Source organism: Nerophis ophidion, linkage group LG08 (genome assembly GCF_033978795.1).
Source record: "Nerophis ophidion isolate RoL-2023_Sa linkage group LG08, RoL_Noph_v1.0, whole genome shotgun sequence".
Classification (NCBI taxonomy): Eukaryota; Metazoa; Chordata; class Actinopteri; order Syngnathiformes; family Syngnathidae; genus Nerophis; species Nerophis ophidion.
The window spans coordinates 73,240,433-73,265,432 of NC_084618.1; the positions used below are offsets into that span (position 1 = coordinate 73,240,433).

At 41.9% G+C, this 25,000-nt stretch overlaps 1 protein-coding gene across 4 annotated transcripts in view; it reads right to left on the reverse strand.

The window, feature by feature from the left end:
- Positions 1–25,000, reverse strand: part of LOC133558363 (SH3 and cysteine-rich domain-containing protein 2-like) — an 81,762-nt gene that overhangs the window by 34,716 nt on the left and 22,046 nt on the right. For 3 of the 4 annotated variants that reach the window (XM_061909681.1, XM_061909682.1, XM_061909680.1), the window contains 2 exons: positions 9,603–9,984; positions 3,624–3,718 (listed from right to left, as the gene is read on the reverse strand). In XM_061909681.1, coding sequence (XP_061765665.1) covers positions 3,624–3,718; positions 9,603–9,984 — 477 coding nt within the window. The remainder of the gene's footprint in view (positions 1–3,623; positions 3,719–9,602; positions 9,985–25,000) is intronic. The other variant, XM_061909683.1, reaches the window with a different exon arrangement.

Genomic DNA, 25,000 nt, shown 5'->3' on the forward strand with positions numbered 1-25,000 from the left:
GCGTAGGGAGAATATCATGTCCACTGTAGAGCGCTTGGCGCGAAAGCCGCATTGAGATTCCGGGTAAACGCGCTCAGCAAGAGTCTGAAGGCGCACAAGCACGACACGGGCATAGAGTTTTCCTACTATATTCAAGAGGGAGATGCCCCTGTAATTGTTACAGTCGCTCCTGTCGCCCTTATTTTTGTAAAGGGTGACAATCTTGGCATCTCTCATGTCCTGCGGCACGGCTCCCTCTTTCCAGCACTGGCAGAGGACATCATGCAAAGGCTGCAGGAGGGTGTCTTTACAGCGCTTGATGAGATCTGGGGGGATGCCATCAGTACCAGGTGCTTTGCCAATCGCTAAGCTGTCGATCGCTTTGTGAAGTTCAGCAAGTGTTGGTTCAGCATCTAATTCCTCAATGATGGGCAGCTGTTCAATGGCATCAAGGGCTGAGGCGACTACAGTGTTCTCTCTGGAGTAGAGTTCTGAATAGTGCTCTACCCATCTGTCCAACTGCTTGCCCTTGTCAGTGATAACTTCCCCGCTGGTGGTCTTTAGGGGGGCTGTTTTGCTCTGTGTTGGGCCCAGAGCAGCCTTTATGCCCTCGTACATCCCTCTGATGTTACCTGAGGTAGCTGCAGACTGGATGGATTCACTGAGTTGTTGCCAGTATTCATTGGCACAATGTCTTGCAGTCTGTTGCACTTTGCTTCTTGTAATTCTCAGTGCTTGCAGGGACTTCTCATTCGGGGAGCGTTTGTATTCAGTAAGGGCAGCACGCTTTGCTTCAATGACAGGGGTCATCTCGCTGGACTTGGCAACAAACCAGTCGTTGTTTATGAAGATCTTCCTCCCAAATGTTGCAAGGGCTGTTTTCTGAATAGCCTCCCTGAGGTGGCCCCATTTCTCGGAGGCAGAGTAGTGCTGGTGTTCTTCAGACAGGATGTTGTTGAGGGACTTGGCAAACTCTTCTACTTTCTCTGGAAGATGCATGCTGGTGGAATCAATGCGGGGTTTGCCTTTCTGTTTGGAGTTTTGAAAAATTTTTGGTTGTAGCTTGATCTTGCAACAGACAAGTGAATGGTCGGTGTCGCAGTCTGCGCTGTGGTAACTACGAGTAACGAGCACAAACTTGAGGTTGGCTTTTCGGATCAGGATCATGTCTAGCTGATGCCAATGCTTTGAGCGGGGATGGCGCCATGTCACCTTGTGCTGTGGTTTCATCTGAAAGTAGGAGTTGGTCACGCAAAGGTTATGGTAGGAACACAACTCCAGTAGCCGTTGCCCGTTCTCATTGACTTTGCCAACTCCGAAGTGTCCAAGACAGGAAGGCCATGAGTCATGGTCAGCTCCCACTCTCGCATTGAAATCACCGAGGATGAGGAGATGTTCCTTCGGGGGGATGTTCTTGATGACGTCATTCAAGTTGGCATAAAATGTGTCCTTAACTTCTGCTGTAGACGTTAGAGTGGGGGCATAGGCACAGACTAGGGTCACTGGGACATCAGAGGTGTGGAGATGGAGTGTCATCAGGCGTTCCGATCCTTTGTCACCTGGTTCAACCATCTTTAACAAGGTGTTCCTGACAGCGAATCCAACTCCATGCTCTCTGCGGTCTCCGGCACTCTTTCCTTGCCAGAAGAAGGTAAAGTCTTTCTCCTTGAGGGTTCCCGAGTCGGCTAGGCGGGTCTCTTGCAATGCAGCTATGTCTACCTGGAGTCTCAGTAGCTCATTGTTAATGACAGCCGTTTTTCTTGCATCACTGATGTGTTGGAGATCATTTGAGTGTCCGGGTGTCATAGTCCGGACATTCCAGCTTCCCAGTTTTAGGACTGGGCACCTGTTTTTCATACTTTGTTTCTTGCTTGGTGCAGGTCTTACAGTCTGCTTGTCGGTTTTACCTAATCCCCATGCACCCAATGAGGAAGGCAGACTGTGGCGGGACAGCACCTAATTGGCTGGGGGCTGCCCAGCTTAAGGCGGGCAGTAGCTGTCCAATGAAATTCAAGGATCTCTCCCACCGTCGGAAGCAACCCCTGGCGCTATGCTCTACGCCAATCGAGCATTGTAGCTTATAACCGGTAGACTGTTGCTTCCCGTTTGTTGTTTCCACGCTATGACACGAGGCTGGAGTGACCTCTCCAGGGCGCAAGCCAGGGCAGAGTAGTATGGAGGTCAAGCTGTTGCCCATGCAGCAGGACCCCCCTCTTCACACTGATGATGGATCCAAAGGAGCAGCAAGAGCTGGTACAATTTGGCACCAACAGTGTCGCAGGAGTTGCCAGTGCACCGCTGTAGCCAGCAGTGGACCACCTTAGGGACTCCGTCTCCTGATTTTTTCCTCAGGGTTTACTCCCGAAGCCTTCCCCAAGAAAGGTATACCACAAGGCAGTGGCGGTTTTGGATCCAATCCAATCCAAAACATATATATATATGTACACATACACACACATACATAAATATATATATATACGCACACACACATATATATATATATATATATATATATATATATATATATACACAGTATATATACACACACACACACACACACACACATACATATATACACACACATTTATATATATATATATATATTTAAAACAACAAACATATATATATGTACACATGCACACACGTACATACATACATGAATATAAATATATATATATATATGTATATATACACACACACACACACACACACATCCATCCATCCATTTTCTACCGCTTATTCCCTTTCGGGGTCGCGGGGGGCGCTGGCGCCTATCTCAGCTACAATCGGGCTGAAGGCGACGTACCCCCTGGACAAGTCACCATCTCATCACAGGGCCAACACAGATAGACAGACAACATTCACACTCACATTCACACACTAGGGCCAATTTAGTGTTGCCAATCAACCTATCCCCAGGTGCATGTCTTTGGAAGTGGGAGGAATCCGGAGTACCCGGAGGGAACCCACGCATTCACGGGGAGAACATGCAAACTTCACATAGAAAGATCCCGAGCTGGGGTTTGAACCCAGGACTGCAGGACCTTCGTCTTGTGAGGCAGACGCACTAACCCCTCTGCCACCGTGAAGCCCTATATATAATGTATAACATATAATAAATGTATACATACACATTGTTCTTACATTATTATACATTAGATTATACTATTTACAAACAATTTACAAAAGCTAAACATGGTAGGCTTTAGGCTACAAGTAGCTAGCAGCTACACAACAGCCAAGCACACAATAGTATACAAGCTAAACATAATAAGTGTCCTTAATTGAACCATATTATGGTTTAAAACACATGTGTCAACATAAATAAGTATTCAAAAAATATAGTTGCATATTACTAACGGATACAAAGTCTCCAGGGCAGAAGCATATTTGAGAGTATCCAGTAACAAACGTGTCCACATCCAACTTACTGCATCATGAGCTTTGTATAACTTTTTTTCTTTGTCAAAACCCAAGGCTCCAATATTGGCATTGTATTGGAAGTAAAACAAGTTCGATTGGGACACCCCTAACTTTGAGTAATCCTAGGTGATGCTTATTATAGTAAGCCATATATTAAAATGTGGATGAATAGGTGTAGATTGCAATGTTTAAGAACAATACACAATGATCAGGCATCCTACCTTGCCAACACAGGGCTGCTGGGAGAGCTCTGCAAAACACCAGAGGTGTGCGGCCATTTTGCAGGCTTTACAACGCAGTCCTTGCTTAGAGTTTCCTGTGTGCAAACAGATAGTTGTTACAGTACACAATCCAAAATGCAGACTAAAAACTATTTGTCATTTGTCAAATCCTCTGTCCGCAATGCAGCGTGGAGCCTGAAACAGAGCTCAAGACATTCATGATGACTTTGCATAAATGAAGCGCCGGCAATGCTGTCAATAGTCTTCATTGGCTAAACCATTTCATTAGAAAGCCTCTGCAGTGAGATTTGTGGATTGGCCTGTGTCAGGGTGAAATCGGTCAAGACAACAAATTCACAAACCCTCCCTTCAAAAAATGCAACAAGAGGCTTGAGAGTAAAAGGATCAAACTGGTCCGTTGCAATTTTGGGAGGAAGACAGCTAATGGTCTGTGTTAAATTACTGAAATGTACAAACCCTGTTTCCATATGAGTTGGGAAATTGTGTTAAATGTAAATATAAACAGAAAACAATGATTTGCCAATCATTTTCAACCCATATTCAATTGAATATATGCTACAAAGACAACATATTTGATGTTCAAAATGATAAAAAAATTTTTTTGCAAATAATCATTAACTTCAGAATTTGATGCCAGCAACACGTAACAAAGAAGTTGGGAAAGGTGGCAATAAATACTGATGAAGTTGAGGAATGCTCATCAAATACTTTTTTGGAACATCCCACAGGTGTGCAGGCTAATTGGGAACAGGTGGGTGCCATGATTGGGTATAAAAACAGCTTGTCAAAAAATGCTCACTCTTTCACAAGAAAGGATGGGATGAGGTACACCCCTTTGTCCACAACTGCGTGAGCAAATAGTCAAACAGTTTAAGAACAACGTTTCTCAAAGCGCAATTGCAAGAAATTTAGGTATTTCAACATCTACGATCCATAATATCATCAAAAGGTTCAAAGAATCTGGAGAAATCACTCCACGTAAGCGGCATGGCCGGAAAAAAGCATTGAATGACCGTGACCTTCGATCCCTAAGACGGCACTGTATCAAAAACCGACATCAATCTCTAAAGGATATCACCACATGGGCTCAGGAACACATCAGAAAACCACTGTCACTAAATATAGTTTGTCGCTACATCTGTAAGTGCAAGTTAAAGCTCTACTGTGCAAAGCAAAAGCCATTTATCAACAACATCCAGAAACGCTGCCGGCTTCTCTGGGCCCGAGATCATCTAAGATGGACTGATGCAAAGTGGAAAAGTGTTCTGTGGTCTGACGAATCCACATTTCAAATTGTTTTTGGAAATATTCGATATCCGGACCAAAGGGGAAGCGAACCATCCAGACTGTTATAGGCGCAAAGTTCAAAAGCCAGCATGTGTGATGGTATGGGGGTGCATTAGTGCCCAAGGCATGGGTAACTTACACATCTGTGAAGGCACCATTAATGCTGAAAGGTACATACAGGTTTTGTAACAACATATGCTGCCATCTAAGCGCCGTCTTTTTCATGAACGCCCCTGCTTATTTCAGCAAGACAATGCCAAGCCACATTCAGCACGTGTTACAACAGCATGGCTTTGTAAAAAAAAGAGTGCGGGTACTTTCATGGCCCGCCTGCAGTCCAGACTTGTCTACCATCGAAAAAGTGTGGCGCATTATAAAGCGTAAAATACGACAGCGGAGACCCCGGACTGTTGAACGACTGAAGCTGTACATAAAACAAGGATGGGAAATAATTCCACTTTCAAAGCTTCAACAATTAGTTTCCTCAGTTCCCAAATGTTTGAGTGTTGTTAAAAGAAAAGGTGATGAAACACAGTGGTGAACATGTCCTTTCCCAACTACTTTGGCACGCGTTGCAGCAATTAATTATTCTAAGTTATTATTTGCACAAAAAAAATAAAAAAAAATTTGAGTTTGAACATCAAACATCTTGTCTTTGTAGTGCATTTAATTAAATATGGGTTGAAAATGATTTGCAAATCATTGTATTCCGTTTATATTACACTTCATCTAACACAAATTCCCAACTAATATGGAAACAAGGTTTGTACATCATGGATCAGTGCAATGACTTTTGAATGGTCAGAATGTGAAATTTTCTCGTGTTACCACTCATAAAAAACAAAATTGTATTAGTTTTCACAAAAAACGGCACTAAATAAAAGCAGTGGAAAAAAATGGAAATAAAGGGGAAAACAGAAAAGTAGATGATGATTTTAAATTGAGGAAAATATTGCACTTTTGAATGTTTGCGTGTTTTTTTAATATTGCCCACTTAATAAAAGTGCAATTTAAATGTTGATGATGTGCATTCATTAAACAAAATTAATAATGGTGACAACAAAAACAGTGTATTTCCTTAAAATACGTATTTAGGCTACAAAGTGCGTTTCATCCAATTACTTGATTAATCGAACAAATTAATCAATAGATTACTTGATTATTAAAATAAATCGATAGCCCCAGGGCTAGTACTACTAATACATATTTTCCCACAAATGTTAAGGCTTAATGGCTGAGTTCGCAGGTAATTCTGAGTGACGTAGCGCTGGGAAGTACATAGATATTTGTGATGAATCACTTGAATGACTTTTGTTTGAAAAGTTGACATTTGATCATGCAGCATGGGCTGCAAAGGGAATCAAAAAAGGAGGGAAACTTCGGAGGCTTAGTAATGCCATTAAAAGTTAAAAAAAAAAGAAAGAATATTCAATGTGGAAACAAGGAAGTTGAAATTACAAAAATAAAAGCACCATGGCAGTATAAAGATATTGTGGAGAACAAATCCAAAGACATGCAGTGAAATGTATATGATAATAAAACAAGCATTCACACATTTACATTTCAGTGCCATCTTTTTCTGCAAAGCCGGAATGTATTTTCAAAGCAAACTTAAAAGGTAATGTTCTGGATCGGCTAATTTGAGTGGATGTAGATTTATTGACTTGTTTGCACAATTGTATCAATTTATAACCCATAACATCTTGCAAAGTCATTCATACCCAGCGAGTGTGGTGCCAAAAAACACTGCCATTATATTGAAAGTGTCCTGATGCCACATCATAGTTTGGACTTTGTTAATATCCTGTGTTCTGTATAATGTTCTGTCCTGGTGCTTTTGTTTTGTCAGTATTTTCTTTTGGTCTCTCTGTTATGCAGCCTCTTTACATTTTGTTTCTTGTCCTGCCAGCACACGTGTTCTTCTTTGTGAATTTGTTATATTTAGTTCCACCTTGTTTCACCTCTTTCAGTGCAAGCTCCTTATCTTCTGTTTGCCAAAGTGTCTGGTTGCTTTCTGAGTTGCTGCTAGACCTTACTTACTTTTCTTCTGCCTGATACCTAATAAGGGATTAGGTCACATTTTCAGTCGACCCATAATAAATTCATAAAAGAACCAAACTTCATGAATGTTTTTTTGTGACCAACAAAAATGTGCTCCAATCACTCTATCACAAAAAAACAAGAGTTGAAGAAATTATTGGAAACTCAAGACAGCCATGACATGTTATTTACAAGTGTATGAAAACTTTTGACCAAACTGTGTATATAGTATCTACACATAATATATTTATATAATGGATAAATAATTAATAATGAATATGAGATAGGCGCCAGCGCCCCCCGCGACCCCGAAAGGGAATAAGCGGTAGAAAATGGATGGATGGATGGATGGATATAATTGGATATTAAGAGTATTGTTTTTTAATCAAGCAGCTAAAATGTGCCAAAGATAGATAAGTGTAGAGAGGGTTATGCATGGTCCTATCATGTTTTGCAATGGATTAAATTTGGTGTAATTCTGAACTTTATTTTGTGCATGGAAGGGTTGGGCGATATATCGATATACTTGATATATCGCGGGTTTGTCTCTGTGCGATATAGAAAATGACTACATCGTGATATTCGAGTATACGTTCTCACGCAGTTGCTTTTAGCTGCGGGCATTACACTGCAGGCTCCTCCCACTCTTTCTTGTCTCTCCTCAATAAAACATGCGCACCTTCTTACATACGTGACGTACGTATACGCTCTTGCGCAGCAGAGCGGTAGAGGCACGGGTAACGATAGCTGTGGTGCGAGCGGTAATACGAGAGAAAGAAGGTGCAAATCTGGTAACAAATGAAGGAAAAATTAATTCCCAAGTAAAACAGCAGGGGGTCCATCATCTGGCGGTGGTTTGGTTTCAAGCGGGAAGATGTCGAACAGACAATCGTAATTTGTAAAGTGTGGGACAAAAGCGTTGCTAAAAAAAAAAGTAGCGTTACTGCTAATATGTAGCATCATTTGAAAAGTCACCCGCTAGAGAATGAAGAGTGCTTGAAACTCTGCATGTCAAAATCTCCGTTCGGTGCCACACCAACAAAATGCCGAGGCAACCATTTCCAGATCAACACCGTATGAAAAAACTAGTCGACAACAAAGGAGATAACGTCCGCAGGAACCTACCACATACTGAAGGACATACACTATTTCAGTGGTTCTCAACTGGGGGTACTTGAAGGTATGCCAAGGGGTACGTTAGATTTTTTTTTTTTAAATATTCTAAAAATAGCAACAATTCAAAAATCCTTTATAAATATATTTATTGAATAATACTTCAATAAAATATGAATGTAAGTTCATAAACTGTGAAAAAAATACAACAATGCAATATTCAGTGTTGACAGCTAGATTTTTTGTGGACATGTTCCATAAATATTGATTTTAAAGATTTTTCTTTTTTTGTGAAGAAATGTTTAGAATTAAGTTCATGAATCCAGACGGATCTCTGTTACAATCCCCAAAGAGAGCAATTTAAGTTGATGATTTAAGTTTAAGTTGATTTAAGTTTAAGTTGACGATTACTTCTATGTGTAGAAATCTTTATTTATGATTGAATCTTTTGTTTATTTTTCAACAAGTTTTTATTTATTTTTATATCTTTTTTTCCAAAATAGTTCAATAAAGACCACTGCATATGGGCACTGTTATACAATTTAATACATCAGAAACTGATGACAGAGAGCTGTATTTTACGTCTTTATCTTTTTTTATCAACCAAAACTGCTTTGCTCTGATTAGGGGGTACTTGAATTAAAAAAAATGTTCACAGGGGTACATCACTGAAAAAAGGTTGAGAACCACTGCCCTATTTATTTCCCATTATGCAGCTCATTTTTATTTGACAGTGATTGAAATATCTTGTGTGACATCATGCACAAAAGTGCACTTTATTTGTCTTAAACTATTGAAATGGCGTTCTGTACAAAAAGTACACTTTAATTCAGTGTTGTTTGGATATGTCATCTTAGTGACATCATGCACAAAAGTGGACTTATAGCTTGTTTAAAATGTCTCTGACAATTTTGCACTTTCTGTTTGGAAATGACATGAATGTTTGTGCCACTGCTTAATAAATACAGTTTTGGTAAATTGTCCTAGTTGTGATTTCCCTCTCTGCATGAAAGTTTAAAATGAGCATATATTAATGCAGTATAAAGAAGAATGTTTTAATGTAGACACATAGAATCATCATACTGCTGTGATTAAATGCATCAAGTGTTCATTCAAGGCTAAGGCAAAATATCGAGGTATATATTGTGATATCATGATATGGCCTAAAAATATTGAGATATTAAAGAAAGGCCATATTGCCCAGCCTTAGTGCATGGACAAAGTTCAGTGAGCAGGTTGTGTTATGCGTGACCATGTCTGCTGGTTGTATATATATATTTTTTTGCACTATGACTAGCGAAGGTTGTTCGCATTGGGTCATAGTTCCATTCAGAGCATAATTAAAGATTGCCCTGAACTGCTCACGTTGTCCACTACATGATAGCAGCATCAAAATGGTCAGACTATTATAATTATTAACCTCATGGCTGTCGGCGGGCCGTAGTTTGGACACCCCTGTACTAGATAGTAATACGCAACACATGCAATAATCAATGTATGACGTGAAGTAAACAGTACCTTGAATCGAATGTTTGCATCGCTCGCAGTTGGTGGGCCTGCGGAAGACGTGCTCCTGGAAACAGTGAGTCTTGGGTGGCGTTGCGGGCTGACCCGTAGACTTGGGTAGACCCTTGGAGCTGAGAGACAGCGAGGGGCAGATGGATGGAGAGTGGAGCGACTCCGAAAGCGAGGGGATGGGGCTGGCGGACGGCGAGAGGAAGGGCGATCGCTCGTAGGCCAAGGGGGACTCCGAACACGGGGGAGGCGACGGCGGCGGAGCTGGGGGGATTATGAGCGTGCAAGGAGGACGTGCGTCGCCGTTGCTGCGCTGGAAGAAGTTGTCCACACTCTTGCTGCGCATTACTGATTTAAAGGACAAGGAGCGCTTCAGTCGCTGGAGCTGCAAGACAAACAAAAAACAGGTTAGCAAAATCTGTGGAGAACTAATAAGACTAAAATACTTGCTAAAATGACTCAGCAAGAGGTTTACTTCTGGCATTTTTCATCTGAGCAGTGAAGAATGCTGGAAGATACAACCATCCCATTAGTAGGCAGTCCAGTGAGAGAAAACATTTATATGTCATTGTTTTTTGTTCTTATTTTGTCCATGAAACGTAGTACTCCATAACAATGCTTCAAGTCTGCCATGATTAGTGGTTGTTGTTGATGGAAGTAGCGTTGTTAGAATAATAATGTATATATATTATCACACAACTTAAGTATGCTTCAAGTCCGTTGCTATAGTTATTGGCTATTGTGCTCAAGCTGTATTTTTCCTATATGATCAAAGACAAAACTTCCTGTCTGAGGGGTGGCCTTATTGATTGATTGATTGATACTTTTATTAGTAGATTGCACAGTACAGTACATATTCTGTACAATTGACCACTAAATGGTAACACCCGAATAAGTTTTTCAACTTGTTTAAGTCGGGGTCCACGTTAATCAATTCAGCGGCAGTTGTTATCTTTGTTTTAGCCCACTAACAGCAAAGGACTTCAAGGACCTCAACGCGGATAAGACGACAGAACGTAGACGAAGCAGAGACAAGGTGAAATCACAAGCACATTCAGTCACATATCGTGCATACTGGACCTGTTTTGCATAATATATGTGACCACTCCTGTTAGAGGCGGCCTCAGTGATGTTGACTGGGGAACTCTTGAATAAATAGAGGGACGCGGGAGCTGTACCTTAGACAGTACGGCGAGGCTGTGACTAAATGTGCAGCTACATGCGTTCTCCTCATGAGCTAAATTGAACTCTGTCTCTGCATGATTCCTTGCTTCTTGTCTGTTTAATAGATGTCATCAGTGTTTGAACCTGACAAGCATTCATTGCTACGCGCTCTGTGAAATCAATGCGCTGCAGGTAAGACGTTATGCTTAAAATGACCAAAATACTGTTATCAAGAATGGGCCAATTTCACAACTCATATGGAAACGGAGGTTTGTACAGGCATTTACCAAGATATACAAATGTACATATATACACACATCTACACATACGATTGTTCAAATGCACAATTACGCATACACCTTTTATTTATTTATTTTTTTTCCTTTTTTCCTTCCCCTACCTCTTCCTCTCTTTCATATCCATCCCTGTCTCTGTTACTATACATGACATACATATGTACTTACAGTAGGATAGTACACTAGTACACTAGGATGACAGGGGATGCGAAACAATAACTGTGCAACACGTTTTCATAACATGGTCACTACTGCCTACATTGTCTTGTTATATTCTTATTTTACTGTTATATTGTTATTCCCATTGTTGCTTTTTAGTTTTTATTCTTATTGTAATATTTCTCTATTTTGTTTCCATTTAAACCCCCATTATTTACTTTTTACTTTTATTTCAATTGATCTCAACTCTGTACACTGCTGCTGGAATTTTAATTTTCCTAAAGGAACTCTCCTGAAGGAATCAATAAAGTACTATCTATCTATCTATAGGGACGGCGTGGCGCAGTGAATGGGTAAATGTGGAAGTAGTGTCAAAGCGCTTTGAGTACCTTGAAGGTAGAAAAGCGCTATACAAGTACAACCCATTTATCATTTATCTGTCTAGTATGTATGTTGTTGGATGTTTTGGCATGTTTTAAAGGGCTTCATAGACTGAGTAGATGACTTCTCATTATCTGCATTGTAAGCTGCTTGTACTAGCAGTTTTTTATTATTATTTAGAATGCATGGAAAAGGCCAATGTGTGTTCGTGTCTTAAATAAGGACTGTGGATGACAGGCAAAATTTGCCAGAAAAGGGCAGCTTTATGATCAAGTTGTAAAAAGTTGAAATCTGAAGCCATTTCATCGTTATGCAATGACTTTTATGACGTTGGATAATGTCTGAGTGACAGTTTTCACAGAGGACAAGGTCAGGTGCTCCACTGGAATGGATGAACGGCATTAGAACACCTTCCTCCTAAAATAAGCCGTAACCCTTTCAGTGTCCTTGCTCAGTCAGGCTTGTGTCTGATCTTCCATCTTCGATCACCCACAGTCGCACTTCCCTCTCCGCTTCCCGTAACTTCCTGAGTTCACAAATTCTGCGTCCCCAGCGAATAGACGACGATCGATACGCCTTTAAATTCACGTTTGATTGCTTTCATCGAGCGGCCTGCACCTTTGGCATCTGATGCGGTCAGTGATGCGCATCTGACAACGTGTTTAGTGCCTACCGCGTTTATCCACCGCTATGACTCTCTTTTTAAAATGTGTTACAATGAATAAAAAGAGGGGCTGATAATGATAGAGGCAATGAAGTATGATGGTACAGTAAGAAGCACTGAGGTCTTGTTCATTAATAAAACAGGACAAAGTGACTGTTATGTATGACTGGAATATATATACACCGGTATATATATATATATGTATATATATATATATATATATATATATATATATATATATAAATATATATACACATACACAGTGGGGCAAAAAAGTATTTAGTCAGCCACCGATTGTGCAAGTTCTCCCACTTAAAATGATGACAGAGGTCTGTAATTTTCATCATAGGTACACTTCAACTGTGAGAGACAGAATGTGAAAAAAAATCTAGGAATTCACATTGTAGGAATTTTAAAGAATTTATTTGTAAATTATGGTGGAAAATAAGTATTTGGTGAACCACTCAAAGCTTTCACTGATGGAAGGAGGTTTTGGCTCAAAATCTCACGATACATGGCCCCATTCATTCTTTCCTTAACACGAATCAATCGTCCTGTCCCCTTAGCAGAAAAACATCCCCAAAGCATGATGTTTCCACCCCTATGCTTCACAGTAGTTATGGTGTTCTTGGGATGCAACTCAGTATTCTTCTTCCATCAAACACGACGAGTTGAGTTTATACCAAAATGGACACATGGATGATACAGCAGAGGATTGGGAGAATGTCATGAGTTCAGAGGAAACCAAAATACAACTTTTTGGTACAAACTCAACTCGTCGTGTTTGGAGGAAGAACAATACTGAGTTGCATCCCAAGAACACCATACCTACTGTGAAGCATGGGGGTGGAAATATCCGGCTTTGGGGCTTTTTTTCTGCTAAGGGGACAGGACGATTGATCCATGTTAAGGAAAGAATGAATGGGGCCATGTATCGTGAGAATTTTGAGCCAAAACCTCCTTCCATCAGTGAGAGCTTTGAATGGTTGACCAAATACTTACTTTCCACCATAATTTACAAATAAATTCTTTAAAATTCCTACAGTGTGAATTCCTGGATTTTTTTTCCACATTCTGTCTCTCACAGTTGAAGTGTACCTATGATGAAAATTACAGACCTCTGTCATCATTTTAAGTGGGAGAACTTGCACAATCGGTGGCTGACTAAATACTTTTCTGCCCCACTGTATGTATATATATATATATATATATATATATATATATATATATATATATATATATATATAATTTAAATCTTACAGTATGTGTCATCATGACGATTGTACCTTTGAGCTATACTTGAAAGCCTCAGAATCGCCATCCTCACCTCTCCCACGGCGGAAAAAGTCCAATCAATATCATTGAGCAAGTAGCTCTTCCTCCTCTCTGAGCTACACGTTGAAAGACGCCAATTAGTGAGAGTGCTGAATCGGCGTCTATGTTGACCCATTTTTTTGCCAGTTAAGAAAGGAGAAACATTTCCTACAGGAGATGAATGCATGCTTCTTTTTTTTTTTTTTTTACAATTGACGTCTCTGGGCTCAGAGTCACATTGAATAATGAATGTTGCTCAACTACATTTTTATCTCATCTTCACTTTTGGAGAGGAATTAAAGAAAAAAAACTTAAAGAAGCCCTACCGGCAGAAGTTAACATCATATGAGGCACGTGTCCTGTCCTGGCTGCTCAACGCCACAATATACTCCACAAAGAGGGCAGTCATTCTGAACATAAAGATGATAACCATAGAACGGGAAATGTTGCAGAGCAGACATAACATACAGCAGCGACAAAATCCCTAGACGTGTCCGTCCTGGCTGCTCAGTGCAATATTACTAAAGTGACGACCAATTCCACAAACATGGCGAACATAGAAGAGGCAATGACACTGTCATGCAACAATTGCAGTTGAACAAAACAAGCAAGTAACTGCTCTAACTACAATGTGGCTACATTGACAGCATATATGCTGTCAGAAATACTTTATTAATCCCCGAGGGGAAATTAAAATTTTCAACACAACCCCATTCAAGATCAGACAAACATTAAAGGGAGACAGAACAGGCGTCCAGACTGAGGCCAAGTGAAAAAACATGTGTGTAAGAGGGAAACATCAAAGGACATTAAAGACGTTAAAAGAGCAGAGCTGATGCAACCAGCCACTTTTACATACAGCTTTGAATAAAAAGTCAAAGAAAATTATAGACTGTGGTGGCCTATGCGGTGTTCCACGCCATCGTCTGCTGGGGTGGAAACAGCATGGCCAGAGACAAGAGCAGACCCAACAAAGCAACCAATATATCAATCAATCAATGTTTACTTATATAGCCCTAAATCACTAGTGTCTCAAAGGGCTGCACAAACCACAACACAAACCACTACCACATCCTCGGTAGGCCCACATAAGGGCAAGGAAAACTCACACCCAGTGGGACGTCGGTGACAATGATGACTATGAGAACCTTGGAGAGGACGAAAGCAATGGATGTCAAGCGGGTCTAACATGATACTGTGAAAGTTCAATCCATAGTGGATCCAACACAGCCGCGAGAGTCCAGTCCAAAGCGGATCCAACACAGCAGCGAGAGTCCCATCCACAGCGGAGCCAGCAGGAAACCATCCCAAGCGGAGGTGGATCAGTAGCGCAGGGATGTCCCAAGCCGATACACAGGCAAGCGGTGTATCCTGGGTCCCGATTCTGGACGGGCGGTCCATCCTGGGTCCCGACTCTGGACAGCCAGTACGTCATCCATGGCCATCGGACCGGACTCCCTCCACAAGGGAGAGTGGGACATAGAAGAAAAAGAAAAGAAACGGCAGATCAAATGGTCTAAAAAGGGAGTCTATTTAAAGGCTAGAGTATACAAATGAGTTTTAAGGTGAGACTTAAATGCTTCTACTGAGGTGGCATCTCGAACTGTTACCGGGAGGGCATTCCAGAGTACTGGAGCCCGAACAGAAAACGCTCTATAGCCCGCAGACTTTTTTTGGGCTTTGGGAATCACTAATAAGCCAGAGTCCTTTGAACGCAGATTTCTTGCCGGGACATATGGTACAATACAATCGGCAAGATAGGATGGAGCTAGACCGTGTAGTATTTTATACGTAAGTAGTAAAACCTTAAAGTCACATCTAAAGTGCACAGGAAGCCAGTGCAGGTGAGCCAGTACAGGCGTAATGTGATCAAACTTTCTTGTTCTTGTCAAAAGTCTAGCAGCCGCATTTTGTACCAACTGTAATCTTTTAATGCTAGACATGGGGAGACCAAGAGAACCGACTCCACTCTCGGCCGCCCACCAACTCTCGGCCACTGTGTAGTCCGCATGGATGAGCGAGGATACGTCCAAGGAGACCGAGGTGTCCGATGCCTGCTCATTCAGATAAGACACTGTGAAGCCTGTCCGTCTCGGCGCTCAGTGCTAGCTCCGCAGCCCTGTCTCTTCATCTGCATCTCTTCCAGTCTCTCCAAACGGACTCTGGTGTGACACAGACCCAGCAGCTGGTCTCCATTGTCAGGCTTGTCCCTGACAGTTTGGTTTTGTTTTAGTTTTTCCTCTGTGTATGTCTGTTTCCTGTCAGCGCTTTTATTTTGGTCATTTCCTGCTTTTCTCCCTGAGTGCTGTGTCCCTTTAGCTGTGGCTGATTGGCACTTGGCCACACCTGGTGTCAATCAGCCAGGTATTATTTAAACCTGCTTTGTCCTCCACTCGGTGTTGGAGTATTGTCGTGTCGTGTCGATGTCACCACTGCCTGTCAATGTCATTATTACTTATCGTTGTAGCTGTGTCTACTTCTGTTCACTCTGCTCATGCCATAGTTCCTTCGTGTCACAGTAAGTGTTTTTGTTCATAGCCAAGTTTGTTCTCCGGCTTGTGCGCGCCTTTTGTTAGTACCCTTTTGTTTGTTCTTGTTTTAGTGTTTAAATTAAATCACGTTTTCTTACTAATTGCCTGCCGCCTTCTCTGCATCTTGGGGTTCGTCACAAACTCCCTCTGACATCCATGGCCAAAACGCTCCCGGAAGGCAGATCCAGAAGTTCACAAAAAAGCACTGCGGAAGTCACTAAAGTGCCAACGCTTGTCACACAGTCCCAAAAATCCCGAACCAAAAAAAAAAAAAAAAAAAAAAAAAAAATATATATATATATATATATATATATATATATATATATATATATATATATATATATATATATATATATATATATATATATATATATATATATATATATATATATATGTCTTGATTGGATTATCCAGAGGATAGTGCTCGATACCGTGGTAGAGCGCAATATGTAGATGTGGGAAAAATCACAAGATTACTTCATCTCTACAGAACTGTTTCATGAGGGGTTCTCTCAATCATCAGGAGATGATTGAGGGAACCCCTCATGAAACAGTTCTGTAGAGATGAAGTAGTCTTGTGATTTTTCCAACACCTCTATATACACCTCAGTAGAAGCATTTAAGTCTCACCTTAAAACTCATTTGTATACTCTAGCCTTTAAATAGACTCCCTTTTTCGACCAGTTGATCTGCTGTTTCTTTTCTTTTTCTACAATGTCCCACTCTCCCTTGTGGAGGGGGTCCGGTCCGATACGGTGGCCATGTACTGCTTGCCTGTGTATCGGCTGGGGACATCTCTGCGCAGCTGATCCGCCTCCGCTTGGGATGGTTTCCTGCTGGCTCCGCTGTGAACGGGACTCTCGCTGCTGTGTTGGATCCGCTTTGGACTGGACTCTCGCGGCTGTGTTGGATCCATTATGGATTGAACTTTCACAGTATCATGTTGGACCCGCTCGACATCCATTGCTTTCCTCCTCTCCAAGGTTCTCATAGTCATCATTGTCACCGACGTCCCACTGGGTGTGAGTTTTCCTTGCCCTTATGTGGGCCTACCGAGGATGTCGTAGTGGTTTGTGCAGCCCTTTGAGACACTAGTGATTTAGGGCTATATAAGTAAACATTGATTGATTGATTGATAAAGTAACTGTACTCTTACTTGAGTACAATTTCTTGCTACTCTACCCACCTCTGTCCATAGCAACCAAAGAAGTATGCACGTCTCTTTTTGTCGCTCTTTAGTACAAAATGGCTACATTGACAATACATTTTACAAACAAAACGGACATCCTGCATAAAGGAAAAAAAAAATGTGATGACGACCATACAATTACGTCGATGTGGAAGTAAAGGAACAACAAAAGCGCTACACGTGTATCTCCTGGCTGCTTAGTACAGGACGACTAATGCGACAACATTTTCCACACACATGGCGGATATTTTGCATGAAGGGACAGTGTGATGGCGACCATAGAAGTGGCAACAACATTTCCTGTAATGTAACAGTAGTGTTGTGTAGAGTTTGTGTTTATTTTGGAACATGCAAGCATACAACATGATACATCACAATTACCAGTTTCTCTTCTCAACATGTTCGAAAAGGAGTAGGAAGAAGCAGAGCTTATTTAATCCTACTCCTTGTCCTTTGCATAGCAGTTGGTAAACCTTTTGTTCACTTCCTGTTCTCAATTTATTCACAATATACTCCATAAGTAAAAAAATTTGAAATAAATAATGATTAATTAGTGAAGTAAGTTATATTCTATATGGTGAGATAAATACGATTACATAGAAAATGAATGAATGAATGAGATAAATTCAGAATCTTTATCATGGTTCTTCTTCTTTGTACTTTGTAACCACTAAGTTTGAAGAGTTTCTTGAAGTGGATCATATTAGTACATTGTTGGATTTATTTGGTTAATCCATTCCATAATTTAATTCCACATACTAATATAGTGAAGGTCTTAAAGGCCTACTGAAATGAGATTTTTTTTATTCAAACGGGGATAGCCGGTCCAATCTTTGTGTCATACTTGATCATTTCGCGATATTGCCATATTTTTGCTGATAGGATTTAGTAGAGAATATTGACGATAAATTTCGCAACTTTTGGTCGCTAATAAAAAAGCCTTGCCTGTACCGGAAGTAGCAGACGATGTGCGCGTGACGTCACGGGTTGTGGAGCTCCTCACATCCTCACATTGTTTACAATCATGGCCACCAGCAGCGAGAGCGATTCAGACAGAGAAAGCGACAATTTCCCCATTAATTTGAGCGAGGATGTAAGATTTGTGGATGGGGATAGTGAGAGTGAACGACTAGAAAGAAAAAAAGAAGAAAAAAAAGACAGGGCAGTGGGAGCGATTCAGATGTTATTAGACACATTTACTAGGATAATTCTGGAAAATCCCTTATTTGCTTATTATGTTACTAGTGTTGTAGTAAGATTATACTGTCGTACCTAAAAGTGTGGCCACGGGTGTGGTGTCCGCCAGTGTCTCTGAGGGAAGCCACGGAGGAGGCAAGAGAGTCGCAGCTGCCTCTTTGACATGTCCACGGTAAGAGCCGACTTATTACCACAATTTTCTCACCGAAACCTGCCGGTTGACATGTGGTCGGGAACCATGGTTCACTTGACCGCTCTGTTCCATAGTAAAGCTTCACCTTCGGGAATGTAAACAAGGAAACACCGGCTGTGTTTGTGTTGCTAAAGGCAGCTGCAATACACCGCTTCCCACCTACATATTTCTTCTTTGACTTCTCCATTATTAATTGAACAAATTGCAAAAGATTCAGCAACACAGGTGCCCAGAATACTGTGTAATTATGCCATTAAAGCAGACTACTTATCGGGCTGGAAAAAAATGTCCGCTACAATCCGAGACGTCACGCGCATGCGTTATCATACCGCGACGCTTTCAACAGGATACTTCGCGCGAAATTTAAAATTGCAATTTAGTAAACTAAAAAGGCCGCATTGGCATGTGTTGCAATGTTAATATTTCATCATTGATATATAAACTATCAGACTGCGTGGTCGGTAGTAGTGGGTTTCAGTAGGCCTTTAAGCTCGCCCTAGGGTGAGGGTTCCCACATCTGCGGTCCTCTCCAAGGTTTCTCATTGTCCCATTGGTTTGAGTTTTTCCATGCCCTGATGTGGGATCTGGACCGAGGATGTCATTGAGGCTTGTGCAGCCCTTTGAGACACTTGCGATTTAGGGCTTTATGAATTTGATTCCCTCGTGGATGCGTCAACAAGTTAACACCGCAAAAGGTAAGATATGAACAATTTATTTAACGAAAAGGATCTATGAAACAAAACACTGGTGCTAATAAAAAGGCAAACCAAAGACGCTAGCATAAAAGCTAGGATATACAACAATGAGAACTAAAACTGGCACGTAGGCACATAAAAGAGTAAAACAAAACATACAGCATGAACGCTGGAATGAACAAATGGCTTAGCGTGAAAAGCTAGCGAGAATGTACATACGTGACAGAGTGCAGGCGTAACTCGTTGCGTGAAAACAAATTAGAGTCCCAGGCAGAAGAATGAAAAGAGGAAGGCTTATAAAAGGGAAGGTGATTAACAGAGAACAGGTGTGCAGGAACCGGGAGTAACAGCTGAAACTAATAAGTAACCATGGTGATGGACTAAACGGGAAACAAACGGATCAAACGGAGAATGAGAACAAAGATGGAAAAATAAACAATAATATGTGAAGATCCGAGTCACGGATCGCAACATAAACATTGATTGATTGATTGATTAAGTGATGTACAAATGATTTAAAATGACAATTTTCTCAAAAATTATTTTGTGGCGACAAATAAATGATAAATGGGTTGTACTTGTATAGCGCTTTTCTACCTTCAAGGTACTCAAAGCGCTTTGACACTACTTCCACATTTACCCATTCACACACTGATGGAGGGAGCTGCCATGCAAGGCGCCAACCAGCACCCATCAGGAGCAAGGGTGAAGTGTCTTGCTCAGGACACAACGGACGTGACGAGGTTGGTACTAGGTGGGATTTGAACCAGGGACCCTCGGGTTGCGCACGGCCACTCTCCCACTGCGCCACGCCGTCCCTAGAGTCCCTAAATGCGGTACAAAAGCCTGCATATCGTCCTAGCTGCTCAGTACAATACGGCAAAATATTTTACAAACATGGCGGACACTTGGAATGGGAAAGCGTAAGGAAATGGGACTTATTTAGTTCTGCTACTCAATACAACAAAGCTAAAGCGGTCTCTATTCAATTAACAGCAGTTTAGTTTTGTGACCACGTGCACGGTCTAAAAAAGCTAGTAGCTGCCATCCTTGATGCATGTCCTTGACGAGTCCAAAAAAAACAAAAACATAAGCACAAGCATGAGATAAATGTTGCAGCTTTGTTCTTGGGTTCCTTTCAAAACGAGCACAGAGAGACTTTGCCCAAGGCTTCTATTAATAGTCTGTTATGAGGAACGCTGGGATAAATGAATGATGGAGTAGTGGGTAGGGGGGAGGATGGTCCAGGACTATTAGTGGCAATGATGGTCTATGGTTGCATGTCTCCAGGTGGGACATATTAGAAGGACGAGCGTCACTCACAGAGTCTTCCTAATCTCACACAGGATGTGCTGCGAGCCGGTTCTCACGGTGTGTCTGCGCTGTGAAAGTGATTAGACCAAGCGCTGACCTGAGCTTTAAATCTTAGGTGACCTTATTAGGCGTCGCTCCAGCTGAAGCCCTCGTTAAGCGAGAGTGCGACCGCTCTGATGACCTTTTTATGCCAACGCTGGGAACACAAATAGTCCTTTTCTGGGAAGCCATTGTAACTGTTAACTGCTATGTTAGCAATTTTCGGTTTGCATGAATAAAAATTTCAAATGGCAAAAAAAGAGCTTATCCGGTATAGGGGCGGTATAGCTCGGGTGGTAGAGTGGCCGTGCCAGTAACTTGAGGGTTGCAGGTTCGATCTCTGCTTGTGCCATCCTCGTCGCTGCTGTTGTGTCCTTGGGCAAGACACTTTACCCACTTGCTCCCAGTGCCACCCACACCGGTTTAAATGTAACTTAGATATTGGGTTTTACTATGTAAAGTGCTTTGAGTCACTAGAGAAAAAGCGCTATATAGATATAATTCACTTCACTTCATCCAATAAAGGACAGAATAAATAAACAGATGAGTTAAAGTTAGGTTAAAGTACCAATGATTGTCACACACACACACTAGGTGTGGTGAAATTTGTCCCCTGCATTCGACCCACCCCCTTGATCACCCCCTGAGAAGTGAGGGGAGCAGTAGGCAGCAGCAGTACCGCGCCCGGGAATCATTTATGATGATTTAACCACCAATTCCAACCCTTGATGCTGAGTGCCAGGCAAGAAGGCAATGGGTCCTGTTTTTTTGTAGTCTTTGGTATGACTCACCACCTACCGATTTCAGGGCGGACACTCTAACCACTAGGCCACTGAGTAGGTTATAATTAGTATTCAAAGTATTCATAGCACTCCGGCTTATTAATGATTCCCAGAGCCCAAAAAAAGTCTGCGGGGTACAGAGCGTTTTCTATTCGAGCTCCAATACTCTGGAATGCCCTCCCGGTAACAGTTAGAGATACTACCTCAGTAGAAGCATTTAAGTCCCATCTTAAAACTCATTTGTATACTTTAGCCTTTAAATAGACCCCTTTTTGGACCAGTTGATCTGCCGTTTCTTTTCTTTTCTCCTCTGCCCCCCTCTCCGGTGAGCATGGATTAAGGGCTGGCTGACCCGTCTCCGCTCGGGATGGTGTCCTGCTGGCCCCACTATGGACTAGACTCTCACTATAATGTTAGATCAATCAATCAATCAATCAATGTTTACTTATATAGCCCTAAATCACTAGTGTCTCAAAGGGCTGCACAAACCACTACGACATCCTCGGTAGGCCCACATAAGGGCAAGGAAAACTCACACCCAGTGGGACATCGGTGACAATAATGACTATGAGAACCTTGGAGAGGAGGAAAGCAATGGATGTCGAGCGGGTCTAACATGATACTGTGAAAGTTCAATCCATAATGGATCCAACACAGTCGCGAGAGTCCAGTCCAAAGCGGATCCAACACAGCAGCGACAGTCCCGTTCATAGCGGAGCCAGCAGGAAACCATCCCAAGCGGAGGCGGATCAGCAGCGCAGAGATGTCCCCAGCCGATACACAGGCAAGCAGTACATGGCCACCGGATCGGACCGGACCCCCTCCACAAGGGAGAGTGGGACACAGGAGAAAAAGAAAAGAAACGGCAGATCAACTGGTCTAAAAAGGGAGTCTATTTAAAGGCTAGAGTATACAAATGAGTTTTAAGGTGAGACTTAAATGCTTCTACTGAGGTGGCATCTCGAACTGTTACCGGGAGGGCATTCCAGAGTACTGGAGCCCGAACGGAAAACGCTCTATAGCCCACAGACTTTTTTTGGGCTTTGGGAATCACTAATAAGCCGGAGTCCTTTGAACGCAGATTTCTTGCCGGGATATATGGTACAATACAATCCACTATGGACTGGACTTTCACAATATTATGTTAGACCCACTCGACGTCCATTGCATCCGGTCTCCCCTAGAGGAACGGGGCGGGGGTTCACCCTCATCTGTGGTCCTTTCCAAGGTTTCTCATAGTCATTCAGATTGACATCCCACTGTGTTGTGAGTTTTTCCTTGCCCTTATGTGCGCTCTGAACCGAGGATGTCGTTGTGGCTTGTGCAGCCCTTTGAGACACTTGTGATTTAGGGCTATATAAACAAACATTGATTGATTGAGTATTGCTGAATGAAATAGTCACAAGTTAATTTGGAAAGAAGCTGACTTTTAAAACTGACGGCTAATTTAGAGCCACTGGATAGAATGCCTCATAACCCAATTAGTCAACTAATCGAAGTAACCTTGTCCAATATCAAAATAGTCGTTCGTTTCAGAGATGCATCAAGGAGGCTACAGAAATTAAGAAGCGAGGTGTCAACACCATCAACAGGTATGAGGGGACATACATGCTTCAACACACCTGGGCGGAGAAAAGAGAATGTATGGCCTAGTTAGCAGTACTTAATTTAGCAGGTAGATCTACTCTTAAAATGTTAGTTACTGTAACGTATTATTTTCGGGTCTCCCCATGTCTAGCATTAAAAGATTACAGTTGGTACAAAATGCGGCTGCTAGACTTTTGACAAGAACAAGAAAGTTTGATCACATTACGCCTGTACTGGCTCACCTGCACTGGCTTCCTGTGCACTTAAGATGTGACTTTAAGGTTTTACTACTTACGTATAAAATACTACACGGCCTAGCTCCATCCTATCTTGCCGATTGTATTGTACCATATGTCCCGGCAAGAAATCTGCCTTCAAAGGACTCCGGCTTATTAGTGATTCCCAAAGCCCAAAAAAAGTCTGCGGGCTATAGAGCTTTTTCATTTCGGGCTCCAGTACTCAGGAATGCCCTCCCGGTAACAGTTCGAGATGCCACCTCAGTAGAAGCATTCAAGTCTCACCTTAAAACTCATTTGTATACTCTAGCCTTTAATTAGACTCCCTTTTTAGACCAGTTGATCTGCCGTTTCTTTTCTTTTTCTCCTATGTCCCACTCTCCCTTGTGGAGGGGGTCCGGTCCGATCCGGTGGCCATGTACTGCTCGCCTGTGTATCGGCTGGGGACATCTCTGCGCTGCTGATCCGCCTCCGCTTGGGATGGTTTCCTGCTGGCTCCGCTGTGAACGGGACTCTCGCTGGCTCCGCTGTGAACGGGACTCTCGCTGCTGTGTTGGATCCGCTTTGGACTGGACTCTCGCGACTGTGTTGGATCCATTATGGATTGAACTTTCACAGTATCATGTTAGACCCGCTCGACATCCATTGCTTTCCTCCTCTCCAAGGTTCTCATAGTCATCATTGTCACCGACGTCCCACTGGGTGTGACTTTTCCTTGCCCTTATGTGGGCCTACCGAGGATGTCGTAGTGGTTTGTGCAGCCCTTTGAGACACTAGTGATTTAGGGCTATATAAGTAAACATTGATTGATTGATTGATTGAAATTTGCAGAAAAGGTTTTCGCTTGTTTAAAGGAGCCATATGTAATAATGTCACCAGAATACTGCAATCACGGTCAAACTGCTGTAGTCCCCTCTCCCTCTTCCTGACTGAGGCAGCCGAATCCAACTCGATCAACTGGGCTCCTCCATTTTACACAGAAATTAGGCTATTTTCAGGAAAAAGTATGTCATGCCTGCGTACAATATCACAACAAATGGCAATCATATGGTTATCGTCAGTACCATCAGAAAACAAAGACTAAAACGAACTACAACCAACACTAGCAATGGTTATACTGGTGAAAATAAGTAGAGCATACTTAGCAGCCTGATGTACGGCCAAAACTAAAAAGGAGACATTTTACCAAGGTATGGCCTTTGGCTAGTTTCAAATGTTTCAGATTGCCATATAACTTGGTACATGTAGTCCACAATATGCAAACATGAATGAGGAATTATTTTATCATGTGATTTGGCTCTCTCCATATGTTTCAAATTTTCATGACAGCCGTGCTAATGTCGGAACCCATTTCTTCAGCGTATCAGCATATAGAGAACGAAATAGGCACCGACACTACTCATATCCGCATTGTTGTTTTTTTTGTCCAAAATATATTTTTCCCTGTCAGTTCAATTACACATCGACATACATGCTATGTCGATGTGCTCGCATTTATTGCACAAACATACTTGCTTTGTTAGACACGATCATAGACTGTATTGGACTTCAATCGTCTCCATCTTTCAAAGGCATCCCCGATACAAATCCTTGTTTTGTTTCTTCCTTTGTCATGAATAAGTTGAGAATCGTAACAAGGCCTTTTAGATTGACTAAGGTC